At 36.3% G+C, this 19117-nt stretch overlaps 2 protein-coding genes across 2 annotated transcripts in view; one reads left to right on the forward strand and one right to left on the reverse strand.

The window, feature by feature from the left end:
- Positions 1-19117, reverse strand: part of LOC105383612 (C-type lectin 37Db) — a 70975-nt gene that overhangs the window by 33486 nt on the left and 18372 nt on the right. The window contains exons 2-3 of the mRNA XM_011553692.3: positions 5064-5309; positions 1437-1496 (exon numbers count right to left, since the gene is read on the reverse strand). Of these exons, the coding sequence (XP_011551994.3) occupies positions 1437-1496; positions 5064-5309 (306 nt within the window). The remainder of the gene's footprint in view (positions 1-1436; positions 1497-5063; positions 5310-19117) is intronic.
- Positions 13451-14908, forward strand: LOC125490969. The gene has a single exon (XM_048631549.1). The coding sequence runs from the start codon at positions 13516-13518 to the stop codon at positions 14836-14838; it is 1323 nt and encodes a 440-aa protein (XP_048487506.1). The 5' UTR covers positions 13451-13515; the 3' UTR covers positions 14839-14908.

Here is a 19117-nt window from a genome sequence, read left to right on the forward strand (position 1 = left end):
ATACAGATTGTTGCCAAAGTGGTATACCTACCAAGCAGAAAGGGGGTGACTCAGTGGGTCATTCTGAACAATTTTAGTTCTACGAATTTTAATTTTAAGCATACGTCAAAAATGCATTTTCTCAACGGCCGAAGAACATATATGGGGAGTGTTTTGACGAATTTAAAGTCGTAGTAACCCCCCTTTTCAGGTTTTAACGCTTGCTACATCCTGTATATATATGTGTGTGTGTGAATCCAGAAACGCAAGGATGGACTGGAATAGCTCAAGATGAAAATAAACCTGCTAAATATTTTATACCCAAGATCTAGTAGGTAAGTAAATAAGGAGGATGCCTTGGAAGGCAAACATCTCAATTTTAAATGTGTCTGGACATAAAATTTTACGATAAGTTTATATTTATTTATTTAGGTTTGTTTTTTTTTCTCTAGAAATAGAAATGTATTTTGATATTAAATAATATTATAGATATCTACTTTTAAAGGTCGATTTTTGCCATTTTATTAAGACCTACTTATGTACGAATGCATACACTATTAACAAAAGATTTAAGAAAACAATGCTATTTTGAATAAACTAAAATAATCAAAGATTAGATTATGTGTTATTTTTTTTATTACCATTTTGCACTTGTAACCTTTGAACAAATTAATTTAAACCAAGAAATGTCGTAGGTATAAGTATGTATTATGTAAACGTATGTAGGTAGGTACTGAACTAAACGAACCGCCGAGTACCTTGAGTACCTGTAATGTGTAAATGAGTTCAAGTCCATATGTGCATCAGGTGTGACCGCTGGCCGTAACCAGAGCCTTCATCAAAATGGATAAACTGCTTATGCGGTTCGTTTAGTTCAGTACCTACCTACATACGTTTACATAATACATACTTATACCTACGACATTTCTTGGTTTAAATTAATTTGTTCAAAGGTTACAAGTGCAAAATGGTAAAAAAAAAAATAACACATAATCTAATCTTTGATTATTTTAGTTTATTCAAAATAGCATTGTTTTCTTAAAGCCCAGTTTCTTATAAGAGAAAATCTGCCTCAGCCAATCACAGCGCTGAATTTCACACTCAAGTTCTGTTTAACTTAACGTTCTCAGGTGTGAAAATGACGGTAAGGTCAGCAGCAGCAGTCGTTAGGCCTATTCAGAGGCCTTGGGGCAGCTTGAAAACATCTGACAGTCAGGTTGCCTACCTGCCTACCCTTAACTCTATCAGCACAAGCTTGCTTGTGTTGCGGTCCACCAACCCGCACTAGGACAGCGTGGTGGACTAGGCCTAAAACCCTAGATTGGAAGGAGACCAAGACGTGACAAGCTCCCATATTCCATCGTTAGTAGCGTTATTACATAAGTTAATCAGAAATAATAAAAGTTAGTTGAGTGCCACCATCCCCAGAAGCGGTGAAGTCAGGAAGAGTATCTTACGATTGTAGTTTAGTGAGTCCAATTCGTTCTCGTATGTTGAGCTGGCATATTTTTTTTTACCTGAAACAATAATGAAAAAGTTAAGGGTTGAGTCATAAAAACGAGAATAAAGTTTTGCTTTCATTATTCCGTCTAAAGAAAAAGAAGTAAATAATTATAAAAGCCTGCACGAAGGAACAACAGACTAAAAATTTTAATATATTGTTATTGGAATATTGTTTGTTTACTGGCATAGCGGAGCAATATAATGAGTATAATGAGGTGCTGTAATACTATATAATATATAACGGTCGTGTTCATAATACATCTCAAGCTAACATAATCTCATTTGCATATTCAAAATGAAGTGCTCTAGATAATAAACACAAAATATAATAATGTGTTCAAAATTCTACCGACCTCAATAGCATCCGAGTGTGTCTATCTAGTTTTTATTTTTGCTTGTTTATTAAACCATTGTTTTTGATTATGAGAATTTAGTCCACATTTATAATTTGCTTGGATGTTTAAATAATACCTACTAAAATTTATCCAATATTGATAATATATTATATAAATGGTATTGTACATAAAGTTCATAGGTATTTTTTGAATGCGTAAATTTCATAAGTATTCCATATTCGAAATTTAAGTTATGAGGTTATGTGTGACAGTAGTAATTTAATTTGATAGTTTTATTACAGCCTAAAAGAAATCCCATAATAATCTATAGAAGTGGGACCAAACTATCTAGCGGAATTACAGCTCAAAATGCCCTAACTATAGGTACAACCCCCACTTCATACAGTAATACCATAGACAAAAAGTGTTATTTAGTGCACAATCTACACATCCACTGTATTCAGCTAACCCGTTTTAAGAAGATATCATTGTTAACACTCACAAACACACGATTTGAGATTTTGGACAGTAACATGCGCTGCCTGCATTTACTATTCGAATTAAACCCCGATCCAGCTAAAAATATTTATCAGACTACGTTTGTCATTTATCTCCAACTGCGAATTAAAGTACCGTTATGAAACCGAGCTAATAAATTTACCAAATAGACGATTATAGCTGTATTTATGGCTTCTGATAGATGGGGGCAATATCCTAACTCGTAAAAGGTTGACGAACCGAAACATTCAGGATGAATTTAAAAATCAACGAACCGTTTGCTGTTTTTAGTTACCTATTGCCATTAATTTGCCAGTATTTAAGATTGTTTATTGGAGAATATTATTGAGCCTTATTTTTACAGGTTGCCTATCAGACATGTCCCCAGCCCAATGAAGAAAAAAACATAAAAACAACGAGTTATCAATCACTGTCGACGCTGAATCAGGGCGCAGCGGTTGAAGCTGAATCGTTGAGGCTTGGGATGGCAGGTTTTGCAGCCATCCGCCGGCCGCCCCGGGCTAAGCCGCTCTTTGTCAGCTTCTGTCTGTCTATAAGGTCCTGGTACTTGGCTTTCATACCATTGTTGCATTTATTTTGAGCTAGCTGATCCCACGAGCTTCGCTTCGCCTTAAAAAGTTTTACCGTGGGAATACTGCGGTAAAAAGTAGCCCATTTATTAATCCAGGGTGTTAGATAACTAGATACCAAATTTCATTAAAATCGGTTCAGCCGTTTTAACGTGAAGAAGTAACAAACATATACCCATACTCACAATCTTTCGAATTTATAATATTAGTAGGATGTTTAGCTAGACTGGCTAGATTTTAGCCAATATTCATTTGTTTTTTTATTTCATTTATATTTTTAGCCTGTCTAGATAGATGCAGGTGCTAGATCACTTTGCTTTTGAACCCTTTGTATTTTAGAGGACAAGAGACAGAATATATTATAATTATTGCCTGATGAAACAATAGATGTCAACAGACACGTTTTCTTAACAGGTTTCCCTATTATCTAAAACCAAATAAAAATCTATGAATAAAAAAAGATTTTCGTCTAGCAGGTCTTAATCGCTTTATTTAAATAGTAGGCAGCATTGTGATCAGGAATGCTAAACTATGTGTTATCTGCCGATTTCAACGTTCTACCCCGAGAATGAGAACACAACAAATGAGAAAACTTGCACTTCAGATATTTGGGATATGAGGGGGTATTTATAACACTGTACATGAGCATGAGCATGGCTAATTTGTCTATGCATAGGACATACTATTTTCATTTTTTTAGTAGTATTAGAACCCTTACTTTCTCACACTTCAGGTACGGAACCCCAAAAAATACGTAAAAAGGTCAGTTGCTGAGGGTATAGAAAAACTAAATGTTAGATTTTTCCTTTTGTTTGTTTTCTAGATTTAGCGAATTAGCATTGAAATTTCTTCTCCCATATGGCTCCAAGACGTTTATCCATAAAATCGTCTTATGATCAAAACATTAATTTAAAGGTGATTGAACTTGTTTTTTGACCTTACAATAAGTTCGCGGATTTAAATAAACTTATTAATTCCAGTTTTTTTCTCCGACTTAAGACAAATTAAAAAGATATTCTCCAAGTTGATTACCATCCCAGTTGATTTAATTTCTATAAATAGAATATTATGGATCCACTGTAATCCGACGGCTTTTATACACATACAATTAACACAACAAGAATTTTTAAATCATACTTTAAATGAAATCATCATCATCAGATAATTGTACAGCAGCACTTATCATTTATGCCTGAAGCGAACCGATGAAAACGGCCAGTTTCCCACCTGAGAGAACTTATACTGTACTGTATGGAATGAAGCGTAGGGATTGGCTGATTGAATAAGGACTTGAAATTCATGCTTATTGTTATAACTATACAGATAATTATACATAGTTATTATGTACCCTGATCCGGAGTTGCATTATTTACTTACTTCAAATATGTCACCTTGTGCAACTTAACACAAATACGCTGAAGGCCACTCATGGCGACTGCTAACATTGCGTTTACTGCAAATATTTGACTTCTAATTTACGACATATTTGGTTTCCCATGGCACAATGTTGGTTCGCTCCTAATAATCGATTTGAAAAACCTCTAACACCGATTTGATGACAAATGAGCTATAAACGCTAACAGTAAAGTAAAAGAAGTTATCAGAGATCAGTATTCTAAATTGAGTTTTAAATTTTAATGGTTCGCGTACGCACTAGGTTTTGCATTTAGGGTTCGCTGTTCTTTAAAATTTTATTGACCATACAAATGCATTCCATAGTCATAAATAAATTGCAAAGTAGGTAGGAATAGGTCATAATAATTTACGACATAAAGGTTAACGATTTTATTACACCCATGCTCGTTATTAAAAGCGTCTGCGTAACTTTATTGCCCGCAAAAAACTCAAAACAATACCTACTTTATTTTAATACTCAAATTGTGTGATGTTATTTTTAACGTGTCGGTGACAAAAAATTGAGGTAGGCTAGGGTTGGTCCCCGTGGTGAAAGTCTTGGTTAGACTGATTAGCATCAATTGCTAACTGCCCGGACGTACGTTTATGTGTACGTACAGGATGTTGAAAATTTACATAGCATGCCAAAAGGGTGACTCACTATGTCCCTCTTAACAACTTTATACGAAAACGAATTTTGAAGTTCGCCTAAAAACAATCTGCTGAAAGTCTCAAACCAACCATACAACAAGAAAACCCTTACGTGTGCCATCATCATCATAAATAGACTCGAGCTGCTCAGTCTCCACGCTCTGGAGCCCATCGTCTTCAGGGAACAACTCGGGAACCTCCTCCTCACTGCTGTTGTCCAGGTCACGGTGACCCATCACCGGGAGGATCTCCATAATGCTGGGGGCTCTCGGGGCCTGGCCGAGCCCCAGCTTCTTCTGCAGGTACGCCTCAAGGATCTGTCTGGTGATGTTGTTCTGTCGCGCCAGCTCGCCGTGCCCTGCAGAAAGGAGAAGGCAGATAAAAATGACGGCAAGAGTGACAGAGATAGGGAGTGTGATGTCATTTTTATCTGGTTTCTCCCTTCTTTGGTGGTGAGGGAAAGGGGTAGAAGAGGTTGGGTGAGTCGCGACAACGATAATGGGCTTTCAGCAACGAATGGCTAGTTTCAAAAATAGAGAGAGAGAGATAAGTAGAGAGGCAAGTATAGTTTTTTTTTATCTCAAAATTTGTAGGTAGCTATTGCAAGCTACATTTTAACGTTTTATTTTTTCTATTATGGTTATCGGTTGAACTATCTTTAAACGGAAACTAACAGGAGAAGATTACCCAAACAATGCTTTTGAAAAAGCCTCAACAAGCAAAGGAAACTGGCGTATACTGGCTGTTTTGAATTAAATTATAGGGCTGTAAAATGGCCCTCAGTAAAGCGATTAGGACACCCTGTAATTTGCCTTGTATTGTTTCAATAGATACTTCCGTTTGGCAAGTTCAAGGTGATAAGATTAAGAAGTAACTAATAGTCAATTGTTAAAAGAAACAATTTAGTTTTCGCTTAACTACTTGTTATGATAAAATCAGTTGTTACATATAATTAATGAATAAAGGATTAAGATTAGTAAACAAGTATAGAATAAGTACTACCTTATTTATGTAGGTATACAATCTAAACCTAACTAATATTAAAAATGCGAAAGTAACTAGTAAACTACTGAATGGATTTGAATGAAATTTGGTATACATACGGTCTAGTCTAGACATACATATAACATAGGATACTTTTTATCCCGGAGTTCCCTCGGGAAAACGTTTTAAGGCGAAGCGAAGCGCACGGGAACAGCTAGTGTGTTATAAGTACCTATTTTACATTGGTACCTAATACAACCTAATAAATATAATAATAAATATTTTTTTGGTAAATCTTCGAAGTCAACGTGTCCAATTTAAAACCTGTTAATAAAAAATATAAAGGCTCTCATTTTGTGCTGTCACGACTTACTTTCATCTCTTCACTGGAGTTGTGAAGGAATGCTCTTTTACAAGAGAAACCTATTAGCTGCTCAAAATATCAATTGTATCATTGTGTAAGAAAGTAGTATGTAGGTAAGTTTGTTGGTTATATACTAACTTATATATAAGTCTTTATATTTTTATTTGTTTTTACCCGACTGCCGAAGGAAGAGCGATGTTTTCGATTGCCTTATTCCTATTACAGAGGTAGTAACACATTTAGGTAAGTTAATTTAGTGAGTCGATCGGATTCGTGGTTATAGTGTCTCTGACTGTCTCTACTAAAGGATAAAATGGTATGGAAACTTTTTTCAGTAATACATAATATAAGTATGCAACAGTCAGAGTTACACCAATAGTAAGATTCGTAGATCTATATTATGTCATCATTTCAACGACAAATCCTTTGGAAACCACTATCTACTTAACTATATCTATACTATAGTATCGTATTTATCTGCTTACCCCGCAAGGGAGTACATTAGTACAAGGCGTGAGTGCGTGTTTTTTTTTTTTTTAGTATCGTAAATGATAGATAATATCCCCGAAGGTTTAATTTAAACCAACGGCCAGGTAGTCATGCATATATCTGTGATAACATTGAAACCTAATTATTAAGCTTCATAATTTGATTTAGGATTTTCGCTCAGATGCGCAGTTAAACCTATTAAACAAGTGAGAGATATGTGAATTTTCAGGGAATCTACACTATAAATTGGCATCACATCCTAACTAATATTATAAATGCGAAAGTAACTGTGTCTGTCTGTCTGTCTGTCTGTTACTCTTTCACGCCAAAACTACTGAACGGATTTGAATGAAATTTGGTATACATACGGTCTAGACCCTGGGAAAGAACATAGGCTACTTTTTATCCCGGAGTTCCCACGGGAAAACTTTTTAAGGCGAAGCGAAGCGCGCGGGAACAGCTAGTATACTATATAACGTGCTTGAGTATCCTTTTAGTAATAATGCTTCACCATGGTCATCCGTCAGAGGACTAAGATTAGAAAGACACACATTTGGAAAGAAAGAGACCACGAACAGGCAAACGCAGCGAGGGACGCCCTCCTGCCCGCTGGACTGACGATCTTAGGCGGGTAGCCGGTAGTGGTTGGTGAGGAAGGTCGAGGACCGAATGTTGTGGTTGTGGCCATCCTCGGGAGAGGCCTATGTCCAGCAGTGGATGATTATTGGCTGATGATGAATGCTTCACCATATATTTACTGCATACTCTCCTGGAATAGTTCTAGGAAATAAGTTTTATTTATTTATTTTGAAAATGGTTTATGTTTGAACCCTCTCTTCCGTCCCAAATTGACTAGTCCCGATTTTTATGAGCATAAAAGCCGCCTTCTACTAGGTTTTTTTTTTGTTTTTTGATGAAAGACGAGAGACTCGACTCTGTCCTCGGTATTCTTATCCAGGCATTTTTATAATATAACTGTATTTTAATCATTCTTATAAACATTATAATAAACAATATAATACACCTGTCGTATAAATTTATAATAATATAATCGTGAATCGTGATATCCGTTATCCGATATTTATTACGTAAGTTAGTAGATCCCTATTAATTAAGTGACACAATTACTTTAAATCTATTAACACTATAATACAATAGGAAGCCGTATTACTAAAAATGCTCGTAAGTAGGCCAAGTCTTAGCTCCGTGTTAGCTGAATAATCGATTCACTGTCTCAATTTAAGCGGCTATTTTTTACAATCGAATGGACACTTTCTCCAATTATTCTTCAGTTTATAAGAATAATTGGTTTAAAATACCCAATAAAATTATAATCGTTTATTGTTAAACGCTTCCGCAATAGCTGTGTTCGGTATTTTAAAAAGGGAGTGCCACAAGGGTCAGTCTAGGTCCGGTTTTATTCCTCTGCCCAAAAAAATATTGTCATTTATGACTGGTATTTATTTACAGTATTTAATTAAAGACTCATCCTTAAAAACACAATTTAAAAGTATTATTGACAACAGCTCATTAAAACGATGTTTTTGGTAAAGTTGTGAGACGACATTACTTGTCGATATAAAAATTTACTTCGCGCATAAAATGTAAGAGATGCGACTCTTGGTAATCTTGGTGTTTATGAAATCTGGTCTTTACAATCTTAGTGCTAAGATCTAGATTCTAGAGTAGCTATTTGTTGTGTAAGACTCGGTTTCTTCAGTGAAACTAGTATTCGTTTTGAACTTGACCCAAGACGGACCTTGCTGAGCAATCTTATTGATGAAGACTCTGAGTCATACATAAGTCTTATTTCAGGCGATTAAGATTCATTGTGGAATGATTGAGTTGCAATTTTATATTGGTTTTATATCCTGGTATAATCGCTATAGCTATGTAGTGGACACAAATCGAGAGTTACTACATGGAAGTTATAAATTCAGTATGCAGTTATAATATTTCATGTATAGAATCGGTAGTAATGTTATCGCTAGTGCACAATTTTGCATACTGTAAGGTCATAACAATAAATTGTCGTACACGACTTTATTATATTACAGTATGGTTTAAGATTGTTTTGAGATTGAGTTTTGCATTATGAAAAACAAGTAATATACTGTATATTTTATGATCAATGATGGTTCTAACGGTATTCTTCACTAAATAAATCGGTGTTAGGTACTTACTAACCAAATTATCGATCCAAGTCTTATATTCGCACGAATCTACAGCAAGACCTGTTTCCTAATTGAATCACCTGACATTTCATATTCCATTACCCAACTACTGTTAACATCTCCTATAATCTCATCTTAACATACCACAATGTTGGTGTGAGTCGCCTTGGCCTCGTAAACTAAACACTTAGGCACGACATCTTAATTCGTATCACCTTGTTGTCAATAGAAAACAAACGGTGCAAATAAAAACGGACATTGGTCATGATTTGCCTGAAATATTAACACATTTGGGAGGAGTAATTGGTAATAATAATAATAATATGTAGGGACATCTCACACAAGGCCATCCGACCCCAAGCTAGGAAGAGCCTGTGTTATGGGTATCGGACAGCTGATATATCTACACAAATGATGTCTTCCATGCCGATGCGGCTACGGCGACTGCTACTTGTTATTTAGGCTTCGCTGGTGTGCCCTTGTGTGGCTAACATAGCCAATCTTGGCGGTAAAAGTTCGTTCGCATATACCACACTTCAAAACTCCATTCTCATAATTATATGTTATAGCCGCAGGTGGTCGGGCCTTCAGCTGATCTCGCTTAGTGTCGAGATCTTTACGTCTTTTTTCTTCAAACGTGAAAACATTTGTCTGAACCCGGCGTCTCCATTCAGGCCTCTCGGCGGCGCATTTCTCCCAGTTCTCTGGTGCTATATTACAGCTCTTCATGTGCCTCTTCAACACGTCTTTATATCGAAGAAACTGGCCACCTTGTTTCCGTTTGCCATCTCGGAGCTCCGAATAGAATAGACGTAAGTACCGACTGGTAAGAAGTGAGCCTTTGAAGGAGGCTTGTGTCCAGCAGTGGATGACTATGGGCCTATGGGCTGGTGATGATGATGTTGAAGGAAGAAAAATATTAAATGCCTGTTAACATTTTACTCTCCGAAAGTTAAAACTCTTCAGTCTTGAGTAATACGTTTTTAGGGAGGTATACGTAATGGAATATAGGTAATTCTGTTTAGTACGAAGCGGTTATACTTATAATTGATCTATTATCTATTGTATCATAAATATGATTTTTCCTATGTTAAAGCATGGTATTAAATTATTTTCCAATAGGTATACCTATTCCAAATGCTCAACAACCTATTCCTCAAAAGATGGAAGCAATCTGGTCCACATTATCATACCAGCTCACCTTTAAGATGCTCAAAATAATGACGGGATCTAGTTAGTGTAAAATGTCAGATGCTATCTTCAAAACTAACGGCCGGAGTGGAGGTTAATCGTTAATTGAAAATTGTTTTTTTTTCATGTGTTTAGTAGGTATCTATTTGCTCTAGATTTAAAATTTACTAGACATGAAATGTTGATTTACTACATGTAGGTAATATACACATAAACTTACAAGCAATAAAAAAGTTTCACTTCCAAAATTTCAACACCAAACAACCCAAATTTTTTCAAAGTTTTGACCTGTATTATAAAAAAATTGACAAAATATTTTCATTTTTTGGTAATATTCTGATGCGCTTTTAAATGTACTTCAATATTGCAAACGGCGCGGAGTCAATAAGCCAGTCTTTTCCGTTTAGGAGTAATTTGCCGGTCACTAGAACTTTGTCATCGCTCGCGAGTGTATTATGTTATGTTTTACCCTAGTAACGCCGTTAAAGTGTTGTTGACTCCACACCAGCCTCGGGTGGTTCAGGTATATCGGTGTCAGATATCAGATATCACAGATATCTCCCGACTGGGCGGATATTGGCGCCTCGCCAGTTGGACGGAGATGGGGCAGGGTATTTAGAACAAGAGTTCACGGGACCTGTCTGCTAAATAGGGGTGGTGATATGGTGTGCCAGTGGTTAAGCCAATTTTCTTGTTACGAAATGTAATTTGACGTGAGTAAGTAAAGAAAAAGTTGATGTATGGACAAATAGAGCTTATTTTAATTATAATGGTCCTGTGTTAGATCTTTTGAGTTCTGCAATTGTTCATCACATGAAGGAACTAGCGTGTGAATTGTGTGGAAGAATTCACTAAAAGCTATAAGCTGTTTTAATGATAAGAATCAGTTCTGTTACGCTTATTTAGTATCTATCTATCTATGTATTTGTGTAGATATATCAGCTGTCCGACACCCATAACACAGGTTCTGCCTAGCTTGGGGTCGGATGGCCGTGTGTGAGATGTCCCCACATATTATTATTATTATTATTATTATTATTATTATTATTATTATTATTTGTGTTGTACAAAATACATATAAAACTGAGATATCGGTTTTTATTTGGCAAATATCATGAGACTGTTCTATTACACAACACAATACAATATAAATAATACCTTATTCTAAACTTAAGAAAAACTTATAACTGTAGGTAAGTACCTAACTATAAACAAAAAACTATGTGTCTTCGCTCTGGAACGCATCCGACGCAAAGTTCCCTAAGGCCCGGGTCTCCTATTACGCGCCGTAGATCGCATCCAGCGTCTCGCCGTAGGCCGCGTCACGATGCTCACTACATCTACGCGCAAACGTCAGCGTGTGAGGGAGACCGCTTCAGTACATTTCTATAGTGAGCATCGTGACGCGGCCTACGGCGTGACGCTGGACGCGAACTACAGCGTAAATAGGAGACCCGGGCCTAAGGCGCTGGCAGCGTTGCCTCGCTGTACAGCCAGAGAGATCCTCTGCATCAGAAACGCAAAACCTACTAGTGTGTGTAGTTTAATAGTGGAATCGATCTGATGGCGCGATGTCATTGAACTAGACACAGTCAGTGGGTCGGAGAATATCAGCCGAGATTTGCATCGGATTGCGTGTCTGCGGCGCAGGTACCATTTTGTAGAGCAACTATAACTTACGCTGATATACTTACGATACTTTCTCATTTTGATTGCCATTTCAGAAATTGAAAATAGGTACTTACATATATTTATCTAATAGTTTAGTTATGGAGCCGAAAGGGGGTGACTCAAGGGGCCATCCATTTTTGCAATGTTACCAAATGTTACTATTGTCGTTTTTAAAACAGGTGAATGTATGTGAACCATAGTGATATACTTTCTCTATGGGTGGAACTTTTTCATTGCTCATGAGTGTATTATGTGTGATCAGGCTTAATAAATAAGAAGCGATATAGATGTCCAACATAGCTATGTAGTATGTAGGTCAGGAGTCAGGACCACTTACTTTGGCCAAACGCCAGTAACACAATGGAAATTTGAAAATTACTACTGGCTCGTATTTTAACCTATAAATTGTGTTTTTCTGTTTCGACATCTTGTACTAAGTGGAACAAGCCTGAAATAGAAAAACGCAACTTTATATATTTCCATACCCGAGTCCGCGTTGTTCTATGTATATTTCAGTAAATGTATAAAATCTGCAAGCTGAAGACAATGACAGTGAGCCGGCCATATATACCGAAAAGACAATGTCCGGTGGGGCAAAGGAGTTCTAGAATGGAGACTACAAACTGACAAGCGTAGCGTGGGACGCCCTCGTCCGCTGTACCGAAAACATTTAGACAAGTAGCCGGTAGTGGCTGGATTTGGAAGTAGATCTATAGAGTGTTGTAGCGCCCCTTCGGATAGACCTATGTACAGCAGGGGATGATTACGTTATGATGATGCTGAAGACAGTGCAAAAATGCAAGACGGTGTTATTTAATTTAGTTTAGTTTTAACGTCTGTGGTCTAGCTCAGAAATGTTATACGAAACGTAGGCCCACGTACGTATGTTACCCAAGTAGATAGTAGTATAATTAAATTTTAGTACTACAATTAAATTTAAGAGATCTAGAGTTTGATGTATTTAATTAACAAGATTAAGTTAAAGTAGGTAGTAATTAAAACGTGGTTATATAATTATTACATTTATTGCATTAATAATAATAGCCTGATATAAACACTTCATAATGGTAAGTTGTGAAGTTTAACTAACTAGCTATAGCTTAGTTAACTTACTTTTACTATGTCGAATCTGCGTTAGTAGATTAATCGTTATCCGTAAATCGTTAAAATGAATACTTAACTAAATTTCAGTAAGCTAAGCGGTTTAGGTTTCTCGGTTTTAGGGTGCTTACATAGAGAATCGGGATCCCTGTATCTACCTGTACCGGTAACCTGATTATGCGAAAGCGCTCACTCACGGAGCATTTCCAGGATTTTTAAATGTCATGAGCGCTTTCGCATAATCAGGTTACCCGATTCTTAGCACCCTCAGGCAAGAAGGCGGTCGAGTTAAGGTAATCGTCCACCTTTCGGTATCGTTTATATCAGACCAGACAAAGTGGACGCACTTGTGTGAATTTCTATAAAAATAATACCTAATGAATGCGATGCGTCCGTTGCGTGCTAACGCTATTAGAGACCTATTAGAGAACTATTAGGGACCCACTGCGCGCTGAGCCTTTTTTGCTCTCTTATTTTGAATATGGATGTACCATAAACAACGACCAAAATAAATAAGCCATAGTGAATAGACTCCAAACTTTTTTCTTAAATCAACATCACGTAACCTTAAAATAAATTCTTGTGACAGTATGGAGCAGTCATCCTATTTATTTAGAGATACAAGAAACTATAGAAACATATTCACAAGAATCATGGAAAAACGGACCATGGCAAATTCCAATATGTCCATTGATAGCCTCGAAATATCTCAAGACCTCGTAGTGAGTAAAACAAAACCGGTGCAGTTACAAGAAGAGCCTACTGAAACTATTTTGGTACCATTCTACGAGAACGATGTCCTCATAAAAATCCCAAAAAAGAACAAACCAAAACAACATGCCTTGAAAAACAGTAATAAATGTGAAAATTCCAAATATGCCCCAGAATCAGTGTCGTATCTCGTCAACAGAAACAAAAACAAAAGACCTTCATACTTGGAGATGTTTCAGAAGCAATTACACCGCAATGCTCCGAGGAAAGAAGAACCTGACATACGGTCCATATCTCCAGAGTTTGGTGACACTGATATAGGAAGCGTTAGTGAGTGTGCTAATAGTTCAGCCTTAGACTTTTATAACACTGAAGCCTACAACGAAATATACTACGAGAAGCTACTCCACCATGTCGTGGAAAGCTTTGAAAATTCTCTAGACGATGGTGAAGTTACTAGCAAATCGCTTGAAATGAATAATCTAAAAAGTGTGTCTGAAGTAACACCACCGCCGAGAAGGGCAAGACGGACGACGGTGCTGCCCATCCAATACGTGAAACTAGGAGGTCTAGGACCAGATATGGAGCAAATAAAGCCAAGATTAGAACGAGCAAGGAGTCTGCAAAGGTATTCGGAGAAAGTGCGAATGGAGAATCGGCTAAAGATATACAAATTGACACTAGAAGAGGAGGAGAAAAGAAAAGCAGAACGAGATACTCCTCGGAAACGGATTGAAGCAAAACCGAAAGAAGAAGATAAGAAAGGAAATAATGCGTCTTATCTCATGAACAATCAAAATGCTGCTAAAAAGAAACCCGCAAACAAACCTAAAACTATCTTATCAGCTGTTGAGCCAGTTGTTGATGGGGGAAATGATAAGGCTCCAAAAACGGAAAGCAAAACTATTGTCCTAAAACCAAACACAAAAAATAACAAAAGTAATGCTGAAAAAATATATCAAAAGGCTACTGTTACGAAAAGTAAAAACAAATCAATTAATGATGCAAACAGCAAAGGTATAAAGAATAATATAGTAAATAAACTTGAAAACAATAACATACGATCAGAATCTCCAATTGATAACTATTTAACATGCATTGAAACAGACAGAAACGGCTCGAGCACTTTAAGAAGTTTAGAAGAGAAACATCGTATGTTTCAAGAACAAGTCAAAGGCTTTACTTTTGGGTGTCGTAATTGAGTGTACCTATTGTATTTTTTGTCAGGTCCCTCTCCAATTTCGAGTGTATGAATAAATAGTAATTTGTTTACATTGGTTCTTTTGATTAGAATCATGATGAGGACTTATAAAAGTATACACTATAAGTACTTAGAATAAAAATATACCCATTACCTAGCAATAATATCAGCGAAAGAATCGTAAATCTCTTATACCTAACTACCCGAACTATAACTTTAATTCTCAACAAGTTCTCACGCAGAAAACTTACCCGTTACTTTAGCGAACATACACACAGTTAGTAGTACATTATCGAGAATCTGGAACATTATTCCATTACGGCGATGGTATAGCTTCATGGCCATTAGCCCAACAGATCGGAATGTGGTGACGGAATCCAGATGTCTGTCAGGACTAAGATATCTGATGAGGTATTCGTATCTTTAAAGGCAGGTGAAAGTGAGACCACGTTGCTAATTACCTACTCTAAGAAACAGAAAGTGTTGTTGTATCCTCAAGGTTTTAATGACGCCAGCGAAAATAAAACCTACTACTGAGTGACTGTGCAGAAACAGTTTACTTACTTACGGTTTAATTGTGATAAAGAACGACTACTATTTTCTCCTGTAATTAGTATCTAACTAAACTATCTTATATGTCTAATACGTAATAACACAAAAGTACACTCTCTGAGCCATACGAAATAAAAACAGACATAGACACACGTTGAATAGATGTTTAGCGCAGTAAAATATCTTTTGAATGTATCATACACGTATACCCACGGTTCCAGGTACTAATCCTTGGAACCTGGTTTTAGCTTTTATAGGAGTACCACAGAAGTGGTATGACGAGGAAAGCCGAGGCCCATATATTATCAAGAACGAAAGTCTTTTATTCGTCGAAAAAGGGAACTATTTTGACAACGTTATTGCCTCTTCTCTTTGACTCTCCATTCCTTATAATATATGCTTGTACTACTTTTTGTCTCTCCTTGTAGTTCATCATCATCAGCCTATAGCAGTCCACTGCTGCACGTAGGCCTCACCAAAAGCTCGGAACCTCAATGCAATTTCCTCGTTGCATAGTTGTAGTGGCAGTCCTAGACAGAAAGTCTGTGTCAAATAAGGGATTATCAGGCCCAATACCAGGTACCTATTTCTCTACGGGCCACATATCTGTGGCGTCTGTGGCAAACACGAAATATTCATACCCTAGCCTACATATTCAGACAAACATAACGTCCCTCTTGCATTGCGCAGTTGTTACGTGAGTGAATTCGGTCCATAATTTCTGTGATTGCGTTTTAAATGTGAGATTCCGGTTCCGAGGCGTTCCGAGAGAAAGCGCCTTCGTTTGGATGTGTCATGTCATCGTGTCATCATGTCGACGTTATTAGTTCATTATGGAAATAATTGCGGTGGATCTTTTTAACCGACTTCAAAAAAAGGAGGAGGTTCAATTCATCGGGATCTTTTTTTTATGTATGTTCACCGATTACTCCGCCGTTTATGGACCGATTTTGAAAATTATTTTTTTGATGCATTGGGTTGAGCTCCCAGGTGGTCCCATTTTAGTATTTTTTTTTGTTTTTTTTAAATATTTTTTATAGGGCTTCACGCTGCGTATACGATGAACTGAACAGCTGATTAGATCAGAAAGAACTACAACTGCACTTGGTTCAGGCATTCAAGTAATCTGATCCAGTAGTGGACAGGACACTTGGTCATGTTAAAGCATGGCATAAAGCAAGCAAGCAGCAGCTACCGCTTGAAGCATGTAAGTATATAAGTACATAATGTATGTAGCGTGGATATCAAATATTTTAGCTTAGGTATCTTGGATTTTTCAATTTGGATGAACAAATAAGCGAATTTTTATGTAAGTGTGTAATTTATGATTTAATTAATTCTGACGCAAGTTATTGTAAGTAGAAATTTTATTAACACTAACTTGTAAACTTACCCCCTTATTCATAGAGAAGTTACAAGACGTTTTAACTAATAAACTGTTTTGTCCCTCTCTGTCAAAGAACAAATTGTTCCCTGTCGGAGAGGGACAAAACAGTTTATTAGTTAAAACGTTTAGTAACTTTTCTATGAATAAGGGGGTTAAGTTTTTAATGGAATTTTAATATCAATTATGATGAAGACATTTCATTACTCCTTTTAGATTCTTGATAAATAGTCAGTTATTTTAATTAATAAATAAATAATTAAATAATGAATATGCGATATTTTGAAACTATATACTCATATAGTTTCAAAATACCTATTGAAAATTCATCATGGAATAAATTAATTGTTGGACAATTAACTTTTGATGATTCTTGCCGAATATAGATTGGCAATTTGACAAATTATGGACATAGCATTTTGTAATAATAAAATATACTTAATTACAGGGCAGGTAAAAGCTAATTTAATACAATATAACTTAAAAGTTTACGATAGGCGGAATAAACACAATATAACTGTACATAATATATTAGAATCTAGATTTTTATACAAATTTACAAAATGCAGAATGAAAATAAATACATATTGGTAATAAATTTTCATTCTGCATTTTGTAAAATTTAAACAAAAAAATGACTCAGATGAATGGAATGGCAATTGAGAAACAAAATTTATGGTCTGAGCTAGAATAACTTTAATTCAAAGAATTGCGTCTGTAAAAAATCCACAAGGTATTTATTTGTACATGTACAACTTTACAAAGTTGTACGCACAATTACATGACTGCATGCACATAGAAGAAAAATTTACTTAACTTTTAGCTTCGTGATAAGTATTTATGAAAAAGTTTTACCGTTTGGAGTTCTAAGTTGCAGCGGTGGGTCAAAAAGGAAGCTACGTAAAAAAATACCTTTAAGTAGGTGCAAAATAAAATAATTATTTTGTAAACCACCGTATCGCAACAAGAACAAGACTACATAATTATTTACATTCTCCGAGGCGATACCATTTTTAAATACTGATATCAGACTGGAAATTGAACTTTTAAGAGAAGAAATTTTATTGAGAGTTGTTTTACAATGTTTAAAAGTGCAGCTACTTGCTCCCTTTCACATTCTTTACAACTTCCGCTGTTTTGATAATTATAAAATTAATGTTTGTTTTTCGTTTCTACCTTAAAAATACATAATAGTATTATAAATGATTAATGTGGATTTAATTATCTACATAAGAAAACTAGGATGAAGTGTTATTTGAACTGTGAGGGATGCCTGATATTTATCTGTTAACCGAAAATATCACAAAATATGTTTTATTTCATGAAAAATAACTATACCTATAGATACATCAATCTCAGAACAAAGTCAAGTTAGAAATATTTATAGTAGGTCCTTACATATGAAATTGGCGTTTTCTATAGGAGGAACATAAAGTCGTTTTTTTTAATTGAAATATATTAAATTAATCAAAGTATGTACCATTGCTATGTATGCACTTTTGCCATCTCATAGGTAGTTCATTGATCCCCTTACTAAAAAAACCATTCGGGCGGGAATCAATAAAATCTTTGAAGGCGGTTTGGACTGCCCCATCGGAGTTGAATTTTTTTCCTTGCAAGTAGTTATCCAAATTGCGAAAAAAATGGTAATCTGTTGGAGCAAGGTCCGGAGAGTACGGTGGATGTCTAAGACATTCTAATTGAAGCTCCTCTAATTTGGTAGCCGTCTGTTGTGCAGTGTGTGGTCTAGCGTTGTCCTGAAGTAGCAGTGGCCTAGAGCAATTGACCAGCCTCGGTTGTTTAGCAGCTAGCTTTTCCATCATGGTTTGCAGTTGCTGACAATATCGATATCTGCCGTAATCGTCTGGCCAGATTTAAGAAAGCTGTAGTGAACGACACCGGCACTAGTCCACCAAACACTTACAAGCAACTTTTTTTTAGTCAATTTTCGCTTAGGGCAGGATTTGGCTGGTTCGCCAGGTTTCAGCCATTGCGATGAGCGCTTCCGATTATCGTAGAGGATCCACTTTTCATCACAGGTAATGATTCGATTTAAAATTCCTTCATTATTGTGCCGGTTGAGTAACGTAACGCAGCAGTCGACGCGCGTTTGTCGTTTTGCTTCACTCAATTCATGAGGTACCCACCTTTCAAGCTTTTTCACCTTCCCAATTTGCTTCAAGTGGATTAGAATAGTTTTATCACTAACACCGGAGCCTGCAGCTAACTCGGACGTGGTTTGCGATGGATCCGCTTCCACAATAGCCTTCAATTCTTCATTATCAACTTTGGTCTCCGGCCGTCCACGAGGCTTGTTCTGCAGGTCGAAATTTCCAGAACGAAA

Source organism: Plutella xylostella, chromosome 29 (genome assembly GCF_932276165.1).
Source record: "Plutella xylostella chromosome 29, ilPluXylo3.1, whole genome shotgun sequence".
Lineage (NCBI taxonomy): Eukaryota > Metazoa > Arthropoda > Insecta > Lepidoptera > Plutellidae > Plutella > Plutella xylostella.